Source organism: Bradysia coprophila, unplaced genomic scaffold (assembly GCF_014529535.1).
Source record: "Bradysia coprophila strain Holo2 unplaced genomic scaffold, BU_Bcop_v1 contig_324, whole genome shotgun sequence".
NCBI classification, from domain to species: Eukaryota; Metazoa; Arthropoda; class Insecta; order Diptera; family Sciaridae; genus Bradysia; species Bradysia coprophila.
Window position 1 is genome coordinate 3564045 of NW_023503584.1, and position 20002 is coordinate 3584046.

The window sequence follows — 20002 nt, forward strand, 5'->3', positions numbered from 1 at the left end:
GATCGACTCAACGAAGACGTTTAGACAAAGCGCAAGACAAACGCTAAACTCACTTCACATAATCATCCGTCTATAGAAGTTGACTTACCATCCTCCTCCCTCGGTTCGGTGAAAAAGTATTCGGTATTTGGTAATGTGACACCTTCATGACTATGTGCACGTCCGATTCGGTGCAGTCTAGCCATTTGTGCAGCCACACTGTACGCTGGAGGATGACGTGGAACTTTTGAATTTTGCGGCGGTGCCATCAGTCCATGTCCTAATATTGAAGGGATTGAAAAATGTAAAAATTGGAGAATGTGTGTCAAAGGTGAGATTGCACGATTGCGTAGGCGATATTTGTGTTGTGTATTCGGCGTAGTGTCATATGAATTCATGAATGTCCAGTTTAAATTATGGTGAGCTAAGCCAGTTAATGAGTCGTCGAAACATATTTGCGAGAAAGGTTCATTTCTCAATCAAAAAGCAGATTTTAGATCTCTGGCTGTCCGATTAATTAATTTAAAAAGAGAAGTTACAAATGACGGCAATAATTTTGAGCTAAAAGTTTCTTTAGTTTCTACAGTCACAGTGGATTAGCTCTCTAACGAAACTTGAAGACAGCCAAAAAATTCCTTTTAAAATATCCCATTTTAACGAAATTTTGACTCCCTTCGCTTCATTACAAAGAGAATCCACCAAATACAAAAAAAAAATATTCGTCACAAACATGCTCCAATCATCAGTTCCGCCATAGTATCGCAGCAGTAGTCAAAGCTAATACAAATGCAACGAATAGCACTTACCATTTGGACGACTGGAAGGAAGATAGATAGAAGTTGGTACCACAAAAGCTGTATGACCAGCACCAATAGATCCACCACCGAGCGGTGATGTGGCCGGCAATATTTGTGTTGTTGAGGACGGGAATTGTTGGCGGCCATGTAAATTATTTGGCGACTGTTGGGCAGTCAACGAAATGGACGAACCGGCAAACGACGAAGACGACGATGATGATGTCGATGCTGATGATGGATGATGTGTTGTGGGTATGATTAGTGTGTCTTGTATGGTAGATGATGTTGGCGATGTGAGCATTACCATTTGGGATAATGTATTGGGAAAGATACCAAGAAATGTGGGGCCTGATGTTTTTTTTGTTTGGTTTGTTTGTTTATTTTTTTGGTTTGATGTTTCCCGTTTACGAAAGAGAAAGAGAATAGAAATTTGATTTCAGAAAATGTAGAGAGAAAAGAACGACGTAAAAGGATTAAAATGCGACATATAAGGAAAATAACATTCATTCCAGAACAGAGAAATTAATTGGTTCATAAGAAGGTTCTATTTATTGGTGTTTGACGAAATTGTAACTCTCTTACATGCAGAGCTATATTTTCATCGGAGGGACAAAATTTTAACATTTTCTTTGTATGAGTTAGGACACGGGTACAAGTTAACACTCAAATTCTAAATGGGATGCAGGTAGCACAAAAATACCGAGTTTCTTTAACAACAGGCATGTTTATGATAGTTTTAAACAACCGAAGCTTGCTGTTCTGTTCGAATGGATGTTGGTCATATCATAGTTATTTAGCTTATCCGTAGCATTCAATACTCGAAACAGTCGCATTATTAGTTTAAATGTTACGTTACAAGTGCTCAAAAAGAAGTCCCAGTGCAAGGTGTGCTAATTGACTCTGTTATAAATTTCCCAGAGTTGAATCTTGATAGATTACTCGACAAGTCAACAAATCGAGAATCCAGTATTTACCGCACCATATGTATGCTCACTCTTTCACAACTCAAACTACAGCTAAACCAACAAAAAAAAAAACAAAATGTATTTTACAAAACTTACCGTGCATAGTTGAGTGCCGTCGTTGCTGCAGTATCGGCGATGGTAAATTATGCACAATTGACGATGCGACATGGTATATGCCACTTTCTGAGCAATTGGAATGAGTATCGGCCTGAATGCATGAACCATGACCGCTATCGCTGGATGTGACTGAGCCTGAACACACAGGTTTGTTTGGGAATGGTTTAGAAAAGAAAATAATATTTTTGGAGGAAGAACAAAAAAAAAAGTTTGTTTGAAATCGACATTGTACACGAGACAAGGGGACAACCGGTGTTAAAAATATTTAGAAGAAAATGTTCGACATGAGGAGGAAGACAAGGTTCATAGGACTATTTGCAAGGGACTATTTTTAACTCAAAGCGTTTTCCCATGTTTGCAACAAAATTTTATGAGATTTTCCCACATTTTTCCGAAAATCATTTTTGGGAAAATTACAGTCAGAGGCAGTGAAATTTCAGCATGAATTTGCTTCTGCTGTTTTTAAGCTGATCCACACAATCTTTATACGGTTTTACTACTACCACGCTCGTGCATGTAGCAGCTTCAACAGTATAAACAGTTCTGTTTGAATGTGTGGATCAGCTGAAAAACAGATGAAGCAAATTTTTGCTGAAATTTCACTGCCTCCGACTGTAGGGAAAATATGGACAAATTCAGGAAAACTGTGAAAATGTTATCTTAAAAATAGTTGGTTGATATTGAATGCAGAACATAAACTAACCAAATTCCTACAAAAGAAGTGTCACACACATAAAACAAGCCATGTTAGGCTTACTTCCAAAAACACTACGAAATACGTAAAACCAGAGAAAATAAAATCCGGATGATGTGAATCGATTGAACAGCAAACTTTCCTCATTTATACGGCGGGTGTTTCCACTTTAGCCAATCAAGCCTTTTAACTCGCTTGTCCAGATTTATGCTTACGCAGATTTTAGACTTTTGTTGAAAGTTTTCAAATCGATTTCAGCGACGATCCGGAAGGGAATGTCAACGGGACATGGAAGACATGGAACATGTGTCTTCAATTGCAAAAAATATATTTTTAGAATGACGTGGAGTTCGTCGAAAAAGAAATTCCAGCTACGATGACCTGTTAAATCTAGTGAACTTTCAAATAAATGTATAGTGACGAACACCAGTGTAATTGCCTCTTGTTCTTCATATTTTTTTTAAAACCAATTGGCCCCTTTAAAGTGCTTAGTAATTAGTAGAATAAAAGACAAATCTTTCATACAAATCGCATTTTATACGCTTTTGGAAACTATTAGAGTTGTTCATGCACAATTTACTTTACACCCGTGATTCAATTTACTGTGTTGTGCGAATTAATTCAACCAACTACACAACTTGATCGAAATTAAAATTTTCATAAAGAACATGAATTGTACGCGGATGGTGTCTCTATCTTTAAAAGTTCAAACAAAGGCATGCATCCACGTCCAGCATTCTTTTAGAAAAATAATCGTCGATTTGGTCATGTAGTCCATTAACATAGCAAAAAGTCTGAGGAACTTACCTGACGCAATATTCTTTCGAAGGGGCAGATTACTGAGTGACGTTACGCTGCTACTTTCCACTGATAAGTCAACAGACGGTAATGGTGTGGGTGTGTCGGAATGTGATCTTTCGTGAACAGCTCGTCCGCCGCCTTGCGAATATGTGTGTGTTGAATATGTCATCGAACCTGAATCAATGTTTTGGTCAGTTTTTCGATTATTTTCTATGAACGGAAATTATGTTGGATGATCGGTAGATGGGTTATGAATGGAAATGAAATGAGGAAAACATTTAGTGGACGCCACAGCCTTCTTTTAACCTTTGACAGTGTGTCTGCAAGCATTCACTAGCATAATTATCGAATATTTTGATCAAGAAGCAATTTTTAGTGATTGATAGCAAGTCTTTACCTCCAATAGTTTAGCATAAATTTTGCCATTAATGAACATGAACAAATTAGTGAGAAATCTAGTCAGTAGTCTACGGCGGGGAAATCAAGCTTCAATACGAATTTGCAATGAGAATTGGAAATTATGAATGGAAATTGTGTTGAATTTCTTCCCATCAAGTTGTCTATAAACTACTCCCCTAATCCTCCCGAACCCCAACTAATTAGACTAATTCAAGTAAAGGCAGACCTGCACTACTGCTTGATCCCATTCTTCGATGTGCACCGGGTGAAGGCGATGGGCTTACGGATGAATGATGTAGTGGATGATGCAAACCATGATGAAGAGGAAGTACAGGTCCGGTTATACCACCTGGATGTCGTGCTTGATGCGGCCGTGTTTTGCTGGGTTCCGACAGTGACAGGATCTTTTTGACTGCTTGCGGTGATGCGGTTCCAAATTTTGGACCGGCTAGAGCTCCTTTCTTTCCTTCACTAGTAGAACTTGTCGAACTTGTGGTCGATAGAGTGGGCGATGGATGACGTTTGCGTATGATGACAGTGTTTGGCGCGGATCCACCACTCGGTTCACATTCCAGTGACAAGACGTGCAAAACGTCCTCATCCGTGATGACTTTCATATTGTTCAGATATGCTTTGACCCGTCGCACCATTTGTGCTTCTTCAAACATTTTCTTTGGATTTGGAGCAGCTGTAGACTTCTTGCGACGTTTCACTGTCGCTTGATTGTTGTGTTGTGCATGGGAAGTAGATGACACAGACATTTGATTGAGTGCTACCATAGCTGAGCTTGGCGGTTGCCCTTTCAGTTCGAGCAGTGTCAGTAGATCGTATGGTGAGCTGCACATGTGCGTTAAACTTCGGACTTCTTTGGCGATCATTCGCAGCTTCTCGAAATTTATGAGATTGTCGACAAACGTATCGTTACCCAAATGAATAAAGGTCAGATCTTTTTTCACCACCGGATAAAATGGAATGATTGGATGCTGTTCGCCCAGTTCGGTCAAAACGAGTTGACGATATTTAGACATATTGCGCGATGGATCTGGAAATAATTAGAAAATCGTTACAGGACAACTGAAAATCGTAGACGACCAAGCCAGTACGCTTACCCATTAAGTCTTGCAGATCACAGAAGAGTTTTTGGTATTTCGATGGAAGTTTTTCCCAAGTCAGTCGCAATCGAGACACAGCGACGTGACCTAAGCCCGATATAATTGCAAACATTGAGTTAAAGTTTTTGCATTCTTTGCAGTGTCGAGCGATTTTAACGAATTGCTTGATGATTTTCATCCGTCGCACCATATTATGTTCGCTGCATACTTCGGTCACCACCCAGAACATTTCTCGATTGACTAACTCTGCGAACTGTTTCAGCATTGGAATGCCATACTTGCTCTTCAATTCAAACAAATCGTCGACGTATTCGGTTGACTCAATTTGGCGGAAAATAGCAAAGTCTTGGAAAGTTAATTGAATGGCCAATTCATTGGCATTCAGTTGAAGGAAGTGTACAGCACTTTCGCGAATCAATTCGGGTGCCATATCATCAGGTACTAGGGTTTCAGTGATGCCGTTCGTTTTCAGATAATAACGTGACGACAGACCGATTCGTTCGGCAAGGTTTTGTAATTGTTCTGGCAGACGCCGTTGCTTAATCATGCCTCCTTCACCCACCGACACTTCACATAACGAGAAATTTGAACTGGGATCATGGATGCCAAACTCTTGCAGAGCCAACATTACCACCTCGTGTGCCGTTGTTTCTTTATGTACTAACAGATACTTGCACGTTTGATCCGATTTGTATACTTTCAGCACGTGCTCTGGATAGTCCGATGCCCGAAGGTCTTCATAGAATACCGTTGTCAAATCTGGATTGCTGTGAGATTGGTACAGCGTTGACAGGTTAACGGAGTTGTTATTATTGTTGGAGCCGGACGTTTTTGATTGGTTTGTTGTGCTCAGATCTGCCGAACTGGTTGTTGAATTGTCGTCGTCTTGTCCAAAGCCATCTAGCAAAGCGGCCGCATTTTTGGGCAGTAGATTCATTTTTATGAGAGCACGCTGCAGACGACGCTTAGGGCCGAGTGTCATGAAACCACCTTTGTGGCTATTTGTTGAAGATGATGATGATAGTGATGACATGCTTCCGTCTTTCTTGGATGTTTGCGATTTTGCATTGTTGTGTGGTGTCTGTGTCGAAACTAGAATGGCACAATCTGTCTGGTCTTGCGATGATGATGTCGAGGTAGAAAGAATATCGACGCTGGACAATCTGACGCGTGGATCATGAGTCTGTAGTTTGGAAATGTCAGCGTTCATCTTACGTCGACAGGGCCGCGGTCGCGGCGAGCTACTGTCAGGATTCTGAAGGGTTTCCTTTAATTGCAGTAGATTGCTTTTCACAGTTATGCTAAGATGTGTTGTACTGGTGAGAAGTTCCATGGCTCTAGCAAACGAGACATGATCGAAACTTTGACCATTCACTTCCAGTATTTGATCGCCACGTTTCAGGCCAACATCTTCGGGTTTCGACTTCTTATTCACTTTCGATATAAAAATGCCGTTTACATATCCCTTTTCATAGCCACCCACAATGTCGAAATGAAGATCTTCGTCTCTAGACGACCTCGCCAATGTAACATTTCGTGTTCGCGCCTTAGTAGCGCAAGCGATGTGTAACAAGCGTAGATAACCTTGCATCGACTTCTTTTCGAGCACCGACTCAAATGTCTCCAAAAATTCCATCATTTGCGGATCCGTTTCAAAGTCGGTAAAATGATTGTTCACCCACAGTAGCACAACCCTTGTAACTCGTTCTCGTATTTCTGACAGTGTAACTGTAGTTTGCAACGATGAAGTATCTTCATTCTCGAACCATGTCATTAGCTGATTTAAAACCGTCTGTGCGCTGTCAATAAAAGTCCGATGAGTCAGCAAGAAATCCTCCACATACGTCGGATCCGTCATTGAGTTTTCTTCAATTAATTGCTGTACAAGTCTATCAGATGTGCCTCGTATCACAACATGGCCACGTCTCATCGTTCCACCTTCCATGGCACCATGTCGGAGCTCTGTCACCATCACAACACGGCCGTCCTCTTCATGCTTTACAGTATTTTCTTCGCCCTGATGCTGTATCCGATAATAGTCGGTTTGTGTTATGCAAACGAATTGACAGTCATGGCATTTTGTTCGCATCACTCCGCGATGGTACAATTTGTCCATTGTGGGCAATATACCGAAACTATCGCCTACTTGAAGTTCCTCTTTATCACCGTTACTCTGCTCAATCTCAACATGTCCATTAATTAATACACTCCAAGAATCCAATTCTTCGCCATCGTTCATGACCATTGTACCGGCTTTTTCTACAACAGCAAACACCATCACCGAACACAAAGCCCTCCTCACGGCCAATGTGACATTTGTGAATGCTTTCAAATTTTTGGTAAAGTCTAGCAATGTTTCAATGTCGTCCTCTGTGCGATCGGATGGATCTTTTTCTAAACATTCGCGCACGGTATCTCGGACAGCCAAACTCTGAAAAGAAAAATGCCAATGAGATGAGACTTGATGGAACAATTTTTCATCAACTTGTTCGATCTACTTACGTCCATGCTTTCGGCTAAATCCTCTTCATCTGAATCGACCACTGATTCGACCAATCCGGAAAGATCGACCTCGTCAGCGTCTATCGAAGAACTATGTACAGATGTCATGGTATCGGATCCACTATATGCCGAACTAGTATCACTGGAATGCGAACCACGATTGCACTTTTGGTATAAGTCTGGTCGATTTCCGCTAAACTGTAGCATTAACATAAAAATCTCGGTTAAAACGATTGAGTCCATCGACTGCAGACATTCGTGCCACTTACATTGCTATCGTCACATACAATATTGACTCCACTTTGTATTGCGTGTCGTATGTTGTGATGATCCATGTTGTTTATCAGCCCGATGGTATTTGGGCTCTGCGCTATGGCGTTGCCGACACTGTGACGGTACGGCAACGAGCCACGATAGCTACCACCACGATTGGGCGTCTTTATTGCAGCAGTTAATTGCGATTGTTGGCTTAACGATGAATGGACAGGATTGGCAAGCGATGACGATCGCTGATGATACGCGGTGGAGGTTAGCTGTGTTGTTGACGGGTTTAATGAGTTTATTTCAGGATAGTCGATCTGGAAATGAATATTCTGTCAGCTTTTGGATTGCAAGCATTTTGATGTTCGAGGTTTCAATGGATTAGGGGTTCATTCAGAAAGTAGGGGAAAAGGAGAATTTTAGACTTATTTTGTACGTCGCAATGGAATGGAGAAAAATTTGGAAATGTATGAAGTCTGTCAAATAACCCATGAAGAGCGTACGTAATTTGTGAATAGCCCCATAGTGAATACCATTCTGTATTGTCATTCCATCATTAATTCCTGATGCTAAATTAATGTCATTGCTAACATCATACAGACGTATTAGAATGAACGACATTCTTTAACATGTGAGGGGAAAACTATGCGAGCAAACTCTGTACCACCTACTTCCATTGGCGTATATTGGCGCCCTTATCTCGTCTATTGACGTGTTATTTCCTTCTATTGGTCACCAATAGCAAATACCACCTGCCCCAGTATTTCCTCGCGTAATTTCCCCCTCGTTAAAATGCTAAACAATTCGCAAAAGAATGATGACATCTTATCGTTGTTCCCCTTGCTAAAGTAATGTACCTTCCTAATTCAGTATGATTATAAATAAGCAGTGAAAATGCGCTGTATGTGTTTACGCTGTTCGTTATAGACAGCTCGTATCTGTGAGCATAACTGTACTGATCGTATAGTATATAATCATCAATATACGACTTCGGTGTACAAAAACGAAGAAAAATGAAATATGATATACCTCTTAAATCAGCACTGTACGTTTCTAAACAACCTAACTTCTACATGCAGCCTTGTATGAAACAATTTTTTTTCTTAATTCAAAGACACCTTACACACAACTCAGTTCATTGTCCAACGTATTTCATTCCTTCATTCAAGCGTTTGTGTTATTTTTTTCGTTAAATAAATATATTCAAATTGAATGAAGTCGACATTAGAAAGTAGTATACCACATACATAAATGTATAGTCTCTGTCGCAGCTTTAATAAAGCATAAAAGCAAATAAAACGTAAACGCATACGCGTGCATATTATTACATTTCAAATGAGTCGTGTTGTTTCTCGAGATTCGTTGGAAATTCATGGAAATATTGGTTCAACATTGCACAACGCTTTAAATACGTTTTGTTGGTCGCATTTATTTTAACACCTACAAAATGTACGCCTTTGTATGCTCTTCAACTCCTTCTATCTCATTAATTTTTATAAGTGAAAACACCATTCATTAAAATGGTTTGGTTGGATTTTATCGTTTGTTTTGATTGCATCGCTCTTGTTATCCCGCCATAATAAGATCACAATGACCGACGATATACGGCCGATTAATTAATTACGATTTGTTCGAAAAGAAAGAAGCTCGGTTCTTACGTCAGTTTGAGCTTAACGATCATCTCCACAGAATCTGTTCTTGCGGTCTAATACCTGAGATTGGTCGACTGGTGGATCTCAGGTTTCGCACATTCGGGTATTATGAACACGAGGATCTACCATCATTAGATGGCAACTGCTTTGACGACTCCTTATCGAAAACCGGGAAATTTCTCTGATAGAAGTAGTAAGGTCTTGATCTTGGTTCCTGGTTCCTGCTTCTCAATTTGTAGAAGCCTTCCAACAACTCTAGTCTATCTACTTTAGTCATCTATCTTCTATGTTTAATACTAGTTTCGATAGTTTGATGGAAATAGATAGATTGCCAGATTCCTCCTAATTAAATAGTTTAATTTGATCTCTCCACACTAACTTACCACTATCATCTCCGATGTTTCAAGCACGAAACATTCACTGGGTCGGCGTACACTTCCTCCATTGCGTTTGCCAAAACTGAAAGAAAGAAAAACGAATTTTTCGTTAAATTCTAGCAATTAAACTGAACTACGCTGAAACTAACATCGAAAAGTAAGAAGAGTTTGATGGTAAAAAAAATTGTTGGTCAATCTTTTCCATCACAGGAGAACCATCGATGGATATAAATGTTACATGCACTATAAGAGGTGTGTCGAATTATCTTAGAGGTAAGGCACATCGAATGAAATTCTTATCTAAAAGATTAACTATAATGCAAACACAGTTTTACTTAATGATAAGAAGATGTTGACTATATAGCGTCAATAGATAGCGTTCAACAGACTAAACTAAGTAATTTAAAACAGTGATATAACGACAACAACGAGACATAGCGTGTAAAAATGTTACCAAATTGATGCCGCCCTATGCTCTTTAGCTGCAATTAATGTAGACGCTCCAAGCGATGACTTTTCTGCCAACGATTTGCCTCGTCTCAATTCCCACGATCTCGTTGACGATCCACCGCTGAGAATCGACCGACGACCCAGATCGATTGACGGCGAAATGGATTTACGATCGCGACGAAATTTATTCGGATGACATTCACCACGTGTTGAGTGAAATGAATTCCATCGTCGAACAGCATTTTCGGCACCGCTAGGCGGTCGACGCCTCGACACTTTGGTACGCAATGGGCGAGCGGTAGTTTTGATATCGTCGTCGTCACTTTGGCATGATTTTAGGGTACTATTGGATGTGGCAATGGTTGTGCTGCTGCTACAACAAATGCCCGGATCGTCATCGATTTCTGAATTTTCAGAACTTTGCGATTTTGTACGTTGTTTGGATGGTGAAAGGTATGAATGCTTGAGCATTTTGAAATAATTTTTATCTTAATTATAACTGGTTGATCAGTCTCTTTTTACATTATTAACTTGGCTAATGCTACAGATTGTCTGTAAATTGTTGCTTTTATTAATGTTTAGTTTCGCCGGATTTCTGTTTATTGTTTAAATTGCTGCTGCTGCTTATTATATGCTCGGTAAATATATTAATTCATTTTATCATTTTAACTTTCCATATTTTATACATTGTTTACACACGTTAATGTTGATATGACTAATTTTCAGGTATTTGGATCACATTTCATTTTCATTACATTCTGCAATTAAATTCAATTAACCGCACGGATTGCGGCAATTTGTTTATTTTATTTAACGAAATCAAAAATCTTTTGTTTTACTTTGAAGAGAATTTCATAAATTCAATTCGGTTGATGTGATGATTATATTTGCATAACGTTTGGTTATTCAATTCAATTGGATCAAATAAAAATCAATATTGTTGAGAAACACAGTGCTTGTTGAAAATAATTGCTTTAAAGCACCTGGCATATCGTGTGGGTTGATATTTGTTGACATACAATGAGAAATGTAATAGCAGAGTAATCGGGATAAAAGGCAGGACCATCGGATCATTTAAGATTGCATTAGCAACATAATTGCTGTAGTATTTGCATGTGGTAAGGATCTACCTTCAGTATAATAACAGGTCTATTGCATGACTCGTGAAAATTCCTATAAAAAGGTTTATTATTCCCATCCCATCTCAACCACATTTTTCAATGTCGAATAGCAAAACAAAAAGTCGGTTCCAGAATTTGCTTTCAATGTTGAAAAATCGTTCTCCTTGAAGCCAATTCTCTATATGCTCTACTGTAACAACGTACAGCTATATAACACGTATCCAGAAATTTCCGACCTACATTTCTAATTAATACGACAAAGAAGTTGACAAGTTCATGGAAATTGGTTAAATATTTCATTTTACACTCAGCCAGACAACATTGTACGAGTTACCCTTCTCATGTTCTTTTTTTTGGCATGAAAACCTACGGTAAGATAGGCATTTGCGCGGAAATAACTTTCTATGGCCCTTGAGAATACATTTTCTTTTTCAATCGTAAAGTCGGAAGCTGGGAACTTTTACATCGATTAGGAATTGCACTATAGAAAGAGTGGCGTCAGACCGACGGACGTTCGTACATTTTTTTTGCAGACTCTGAACTTTTTGGCAAATCTAAATCCAAATTGTACAAATTGATTGTGAGTCTGCTTTCGCGAATTTTCAAGAAATTTTAACGATTTTCTTGTCTCGTGAAAATCTACAAAGTTTCTTAAAATTCACAAAACCATTTTAGCGATTATAGGCACTGAATCAGGGGCGCCGACATCTAAGGACAAGCGAGGCTCGGGCACCACTACTCGAAAGATGAGCATCACCACTATATCTTTCCAGTTTTACTTGAAAGAGCACCACTACTCCCAGATTTCGCTTGATGTATGAGCACCACTACTCCCAAACACAATTCGGCGTCCCTGCACTGAATTGAAGGATCAGTTCAACTAGATTGCCCCGATACATCGCACTGGTCTCACCAGTTAATCAGTTTCTCACACATTTTTCATGATAAACCAAACCGCACTTGGGTAATTCTAATCTTAGCACTTAGTAACTGGGACACAGATTGATGGATCATTATTTAATTGCGATGCAGTAAAATGTTCAACGAAATTGATATTGTTGCAATGGAAGACGAAAAAAATATCAGCTTTGTATATTGTAAATGATATTTCTAACCATAATTCCGAATAGCAGCAGTTAAAAACATGAAATAAATAAAATTGCGCCTTTAATGTAAACTTGTGAAGAGTAATTTGACACTTAAACATATTAAACAACTGTGAAGTACACATCGAAATTCTAAGAGATGCAGTACTTGAGATCTTTGTTTACAATCGAAAATAGAAATCACGAATCGCGTTGAATGCAAAACAGGAAATATGATTTGAATAATCAGTACGTTATGAAGAACGTTCTATTGAAAGAATGCCAGTTGTCGTATCACATCTCAGCCTCGTTATAACACTTCACTCTAAAGGCTAGTACACACTTCGTGAAACCAAGTAAAATGGATGGAAAATGCCTGGAAAATGAGTGTTTACGTCAGGTTTACATCAAACATGAAAAATAGTTGACAGATGGCGCAGGCTCATTTTCTGTCAACATTTTTCAATCATTTTCGATGAGATTATTTTTCAAACATTTTCCATGAACTGTGTACTCATCTTAAAGGCACAATCTTGACAAATGCCTTTTTGTTGTTGAATAATTTCTATCCCTTCACACGCTCCGCGCTCTAAATATATCAAAATTGAAATGGATATTACAACAGAACCAACCTGTTACCAGCAGATATCCCCATTAAATGAGTTGAATTTTTACAAAGATAAACACAAATTTCGAATGTCGAATACCTTGGCGCAGCAATGTTTTTATTCTCAAAGGTAGCAAAGAAATAGGTCAGTTGAAAATGTCTTACAAAACACAGCCAACGATTTTTCCTATTTTTGCGTGAGTTTAACAAAACACTGAACAGTTCACACAATTATGTACGCTAAAAGTTATGTTGCCATCGAATTGAAACAAAATATTGTTGTTTACAGCATTGAACGAACCACAATCTAGTTTCGTATGCACTTTTGTACCATATGGGATACACCTTAATGCGCACTTATTGTGTGTTTGATAACATTCAACCACAATAGTATACCACTGAAGTTTGTATTCGCATTCCATGTAGTCTTAAGCAAAACAATTTCAATAAAATATGGTTTTGTGTAAACAAACGACAAAAATTGTTGTTTATAAGAACGAACTGGACGTTTATGCCTTCAGATCGAGAGACTGATATTCGAATTGTTTTGAGGTACGGTCGTTGTTTGTTTGGAGTAAGGGATCCCTTCGTTCGGGATTTGAGTAGATAATTTTTAATTTATTTCAACAAATTTTTGTTTATTTTCTTAACCAAACCGTCGTTCATTCAATGCTGCTAGTAATTTGAAACGATTCAATTGTTAATTTTGGAACGAATTTCATTTCGGATGAAGTGGAATGAAACAGTCTAGAAAAATTTGCACTTTGAGCAGTGTACACGGCTCGGCTCCCGTAAAGGTAAAAAAAACATGAGTAAGAAGAATAGGAATAGAAACCAATAGTGACAGTTTGTTATGAGAGTTCCTTCCAAAATTTAAATCCACCTGCGAACTCACAGGATAGTTGGAAGAGCCAATAACAATTTAAGCTCGGAACAAGTCAGGCTTACATAAATCTGATATGAATAATTTTGACCTGACCAGAACCGAAAATTTGTCAGATAGTTCAGATAGTGCCTGAAAGTTTGTATGTCAATTTCGAGTATAACGCAAACTTTATCTGCTAAGTCAGGCCGGTTTTGTCTTTATGAAATGACCTGATTATGACCTGTTCGGTCGTTTAAAATATGAAACGCCAAGGAGGATACCGTCAAACGAGGTGTATAAAGTCAAATTCGCGACAAATTAGATAAGCATTAGGATATGTGATTGAGACAAAAAACAGTGGCCATAGCTCTTCATCAAAATAGATTGCGAAGAATAGATTGAGACGCAGCAAATTTGAAATGTACATTTCGAATTGATGTAACTGTGTAAAGAAGCTACTAAACTGTGTTATGCATTATGCTGTACACTGTCTATGATAACATTATTTAAAAATAGGCCCGCCCGTAAAATTTTAAATTGAATCGTCGACATTTCCTCTACTTTCTTTTGAAAAATTGAATGTCAATCAAACGAACCGATCTGATTATTTCGGCTATTGATTAAGTAATGTCCTCGAAATGAGCTTGATATATTTGACTGTAAATGAAAAAACCTAACAAAACCGAATGAAAGGCGTTTGAAAAGTATCCAAAGAGGTAAGGAAGTGCAATCGAGTCAGTTTTAAATATTCGATGTTGGATCTGCTTATTTTACTTATTGTTGTTCCAGAAACAATGGAAAATTTTATAACAAAAGTATTTTGCATGCGGTAAGGTGGAAGTTAAATGAAGGTGTTCTGATCTTCTTTTCATTCCTAAATTCATTTTCCGGGTTCACTAGTGGCCAACAACTAGATAAATTATTTTTTAGATAACATTTTACGGTCCGACTAATAATTTATTGTCGGAATAATGAATCACAGTAATATCGCTAGTCATTTTGTAATTCAATGCGATGCGATGGTGATTAATGTTGTGATGAAAATTAAATAAAAAAAAAGTACGAAACGGTCGTTGACACTTCATAAAAAACCAACAACTTCAATTTAAAAGTGAAATCAAATTGAACCTGCAGCTTTGTTCAACTCGTAATTGAAAATATCATTTCAATTCAATCATAAAAACCACACATTGACTGGAGAACATCGTCACCAAGGGATCATTTAAACTCACTTTCTTAGGCTTACGCAAAACGAAGAACGCTAAGAACATAATCAAGCAGCTATTACGTAAATACATGCTGTGTTGTTACCTTAATAAGTTTATCGAAGACCCCACACGTTGTAGTCATTTACAATGAGAACCGTAAATTATGATAGATGAACATTAGAAAAGGGTAAACCTCAACCTTTTATTTTGATGAAGAATTTATTGTTAAATTAAAAATGTAGGTCTCCGGTCCGTACAATGAGTTTTGTTGACCGATGTATTTCGTTTTTGATATTTTTTTTTTCTTGTTTCATAAAGATGGGCACTGCGTGCTCTTTAAATGGTTTCTTCCATCTAAATATCTCTAATCCACATGAGGATCGTTTGTATTTCTCTTTATAGACACGCCGATTAATCAGATAAAATAATGGCCGGTTATACCATCTTGTGGGTGGCTGCATTTAATAATTGTGAGTGTGGGGACAATGTGTTGCGTACAACACGAAAAATATGTATGTTTCTGGTGTTATAGTCATAAAATGAGATGCTGGAATTGCTAAAAAGAAATCGTGATTCAGATGGTTCCTTGCGTAGGACACATTTGAGATTGTTTTACTCCTTTTGAGTGTTTAGTACACACTCCCACCGGGACTATTATTTTCATTTTAGAATCTAAGCCAGACAAAAGGTAAATGAAGTACTCAAGATTGTACGACTAAATGTGTCGCTTTTAAAAGCGAATTTAAGGTTTGTGTGGGATACAAAAGAACACGTTTTGCTGTATACTATTCTGATTACCTGTACATGTGACCCAACAACAACAACATCAACCCAAAAACATAAAACTAAATCCATTTTACAACCGACATTATAAGCCGTGTAAGTGTTAGCTTAATGCAACTTGTCATCGACATTAATTTGAATTCCATTTCGGAAGTCCTGGAGAAATGGTTTCCCAGTGTTCACACAAACAAATAGTCTTAAAGAGTCGAACATTTTCTCCAATTTAAAACCGTCATACCCGTATATTATGTTTATCTCAACAAGTGTAATTCGAGTTAAACCACATGGAATTCGTAAATAACATCACGAAATCCAGTGCAATATACCGTAAAGAACCAGATGGATCGAAGCACTTCTAAGCAAATAATATTGAGAGAGAAGAAAGAACAGAAAAATTATGTTTTCGTGCAACCTAGAAGAATGTTGTTTTCATGCACTCAAGTGTATTTTATCGATGGATTCTGACTTTTATACTGAACAATTTTCCATTTTGTATTTATAATATATGTGTAAACAGAGTAGATATATATATTGAGAGCCCAGTGCAATGTTATTTATTTAATCGGTCATATGGTAAACTTCTTGCACACGATATGCTTTCATTTTCAAAGCGCACTAACCATTCCAGAGTTTAGTTAATATAAATCGTTTGGCGTTCAGTTCAAGGCTTGCATGGTTTTTAAGTCTGACGGATTTGAATTATTCAAACTTTTTTTTTTCTTCTCTTAAAAGTGAATTGTTGCGGTAATTAGCGTTTTAGTTATTAACCGTTGATTATATCACTGCCTTTTTAATGTCTCTGATATTTTATAGTTAGAATTTATATTGAGCATGATAAATGACTCTATTGAATGAAGCCGCATTATCACTGCTGGTATCGATTAATGAAAACGTGATATTAAATGTTATATCACAGATTCAGGTACATTTATTGGCATGGTTTTTATATTGCCTGTAAAAATAGGTATAAATCGAGGTTTATATCAAGCGATGTTGTTAAGCAAAACATATTCCAAATTCAAAACTAAAAACGACATCCACAGCTCAATCATTAAATTTCAATGTCAAAACTCAGGTAACAAACGCAAAATAACCATCACATCCAACCATCAACCCCTAAGTTGTTGGTTTTTTTTTCAATAAAATTTTTACAAAAACCATTCATTTTACACGAACAGAAAGAATCACTTGAACAGGAAAATATACGTATAACAATAACATCCCGGCCTGCACTGTAATGTGCACGTAAGACACACACTATACCACACAAAAAAACATAAATTTTTTTCGTTCATTCGAATTCCAGTTTCTTTATCGAATCTTAGAAAAAAAGAAATCTAAACACAACCCGAACCGAATGTATACTGAAAAGAATAAAAATTATTTTTTTCTTCCATCCTCCGTTTGTTTGGTTGCACAAAGTTGCTCTCCATTCCTGGTTGTTGTGTGTACATTTACTTTGTATTTGTATATTTTCGTTAGAGCTGGGTACAAGTGCATCGTTATGAATAAGAAAAAAAAAGTTTTTCTTTTCGAATGTCCTTTTTCTATATCGAAAATATTTGGATGTGAGAAGAATATTATAATCGCCGATTGCCTTTCGATGGTATACTTTATTCGTGTTAGATGAGAGAATCGAATCGACGTTCTTCTCGATTCTGCCCCGTTCGAGTTAATTTATTCAATCAGTTTACGATGTAGCGTAGACCGTTAAACTACACGGTGGTGATTTTACGAAACTAAATTTTCCGATTTCGATTAGGTCATAAGTTCATTGATAAAGTCCCCGAGAATAACGAGTGTACCATTTAAATCGTATAAGATGAAGTCATTGGTGTTATATTATGTAGGTAAAAATCCCACGTACATAAAAGTGCGCAAGTGCTATGCTTATCAGACTGGCGGTAATGTACACGAACCTAGTACACGTTTCGATTGTGACTTCACATTAGAGGACGTCATACATTACAGCATCAACTTGGCAACAGTAATTTATTGCAAAAATCTTAGAACTTGTTAGCATTTATCAAACATTAAAATGTAATTAGATGACTTCTTAGATGATCTGGTGGTGATGGTTGTGATTGTTGCGGACATGTGACCGAAATGAAATTATTCTACAGAATTAGTATAAACTAAATTTTTTTCTTTTATTTATTTTACGATATCAAATGGGTTCAAAAAACGGTGTAAGATCTAAAAAGCGATACAAAAATGTGCTTTTTGAGTAGCGTTGTGCGTCCGGTATACATAGCCACTTCAGATCGAGTAAACACTTGTCAGAAGTGAGTTAAATAACGAATTGTAATGAAATTTCATAATAGAAAATTCTTACAGTTTTATTACAATTAGTCTTCATTTAATGTTAAATTTAATGTTTGGACTCCAAACTTTGGAGCAGCGACAAGGTTAGACAAGATTATAAATTGTACGATAGAAAGTGGGAAAATTGTTCTGAAGTCAAAAGTTTTGAAGATTTTAGGCCCCAAGTAATTAAAAAAAAAAGTCATCATCTCTCATGAAACCTATAAAAGCAGTGTCTTTACAGTGTCTTACAATTGTGTGACACACTGTCAAGTTACAGTACCCTATTTAAACTACCACTATAAAGCGTTGATAGAAGTATTCAGGAAAACAATGTGAACATCATCTAGATTCTAGACTCTAGAAATATCTAGAAGTGCTTCTTGCCTTGGAAGTTTTTAATGAAATTATAGAACTCGTTATAACTGAAGCAGTCAGAACAAGATAAAAAAAAAAACAAAATGTGGTTTATAGTACATTACGTACTAGTTTGGATATTTTTATTGTGACAAGTGCATCGTTGCATTATCTCACAAAGAAACACAAAAACAAGGCTCGGAACGGGTCGGTTCGGTCAGACCGGAACCCGAACTTGATTTAATCCGAACCTAAAAAATTATTTCGGGTTCAACCCGAATTTGACCTGAACCTGAATTTTCAATTTCAGGTTCGACCCGAAATCAGGTCCGAAATTTTGAGCGTTTATTACACTAAAAAAAAGTCAAAGATTTCGGGTTACCCGAACCCGACCTGATTAAATTTAAAATTTCGGGTTCAGTTCAGGTTCAGGTCGAACTCGAAATTGAAAATTCAGGTTCAGGTCAAATTCGGGTTGAACAATTTCGGATTCAGGTCAGGTTCAGGTTAAACCCAAAATCGAAAATTCAAGTTCGAGTCAAGTTCGGGTTGAACCCGAAATAATTTTTCAGGTTCGGGTCATGAATCCGGTTCAGGTCAACCTGAACTGAAACAGGTCAACCCGAACCCGTTCCGAGCCTTAAACGAGTTTCACCGCTAGTGTTTGTGAAGAAAAGCGAGTTATAATTTCATAACTAGTGTTGAAATATCGCGTTTTCGTCGCCTATTTCCCACGTCGTTTAAGAAAAACGTTGTTCCTAAGTTATGCTAAAAGGTTTTTTTATAGCGAATTAGATTCCAGCACTCGCCTCCGGCTAAAAAACATTTTTAGTCAGGAAACTAACTATTTCACACCTCAGCGACAAAAAGTAAAACGCTTGTTGGCTTCATTGAGGAATTGTTGTATATGTCACCGAGTGATAAATGCTTTTTTAGGTACATGAGGCCGTAGACCGATTGTAACAATACATATCGAGTGCCTAAAAAAGCATTAATGCAACTCACCATTATAATGTGCAAAATTTGCCTGATCCCTCGCGTCATAATTACACATTTAGAGTCTAATAACAGACTTTGCACTTGATGTCACAAAATATATTACTTAATGGTTTGGAGATTTCTATATTGGCCACACTCGACAAACTAAAGATTTCCAAACCAGACCGTCATCTACAACTATTATTCGGCACTAGATGAACAGCCTTGGAATGCACATTCAATCAAATTGTACAACAAGTGATAAGAAATTGAAAATTGTAGTTGAAGCGTAACTAAGTAATGTTAAACTTAGTAGATAAATGTTAAAAAAGACAGATGTGTCATAACATCTGATGACGTCAACGGGATTCTTTGTAAGAAGATTCTATTAAAAATGCATGCAGATTGGTTCCATACTCTTCCAAAGAAATCAGCATCCAGTCTTTCACTTCTGCTGCCACAAGCGCAGTTTTCTATCATTTCTGGCTTCTCTAACCATTTCAAAATCAATTCGTTTCCCAATAATAGAAAAATTTATAGAATCAGAAATGCCATTATAAACCCTTAACTCACACTTAAGAGTTAAAT

The 20002-nt window shown here is 37.4% G+C and overlaps 1 protein-coding gene across 10 annotated transcripts in view; it reads right to left on the reverse strand.

Moving 5' to 3' along the window:
- The window catches only part of LOC119079457 (rap guanine nucleotide exchange factor 2), a 34184-nt gene that overhangs the window by 2781 nt on the left and 11401 nt on the right, over nt 1-20002 (reverse strand). For 4 of the 10 annotated variants that reach the window (XM_037187380.1, XM_037187385.1, XM_037187384.1 and 1 more), the window contains 9 exons: nt 9663-9738; nt 7636-7944; nt 7367-7564; nt 4862-7295; nt 3979-4794; nt 3360-3527; nt 1838-1993; nt 786-1124; nt 89-259 (listed from right to left, as the gene is read on the reverse strand). In XM_037187380.1, coding sequence (XP_037043275.1) covers nt 89-259; nt 786-1124; nt 1838-1993; nt 3360-3527; nt 3979-4794; nt 4862-7295; nt 7367-7564; nt 7636-7944; nt 9663-9738 — 4667 coding nt within the window. Of the gene's footprint in view, nt 1-88; nt 260-785; nt 1125-1837; nt 1994-3359; nt 3528-3978; nt 4795-4861; nt 7296-7366; nt 7565-7635; nt 7945-9662; nt 9739-10110; nt 10861-20002 lie in introns of those variants that run through there. The other 6 variants (XM_037187375.1, XM_037187377.1, XM_037187379.1 and 3 more) reach the window with 6 other exon arrangements.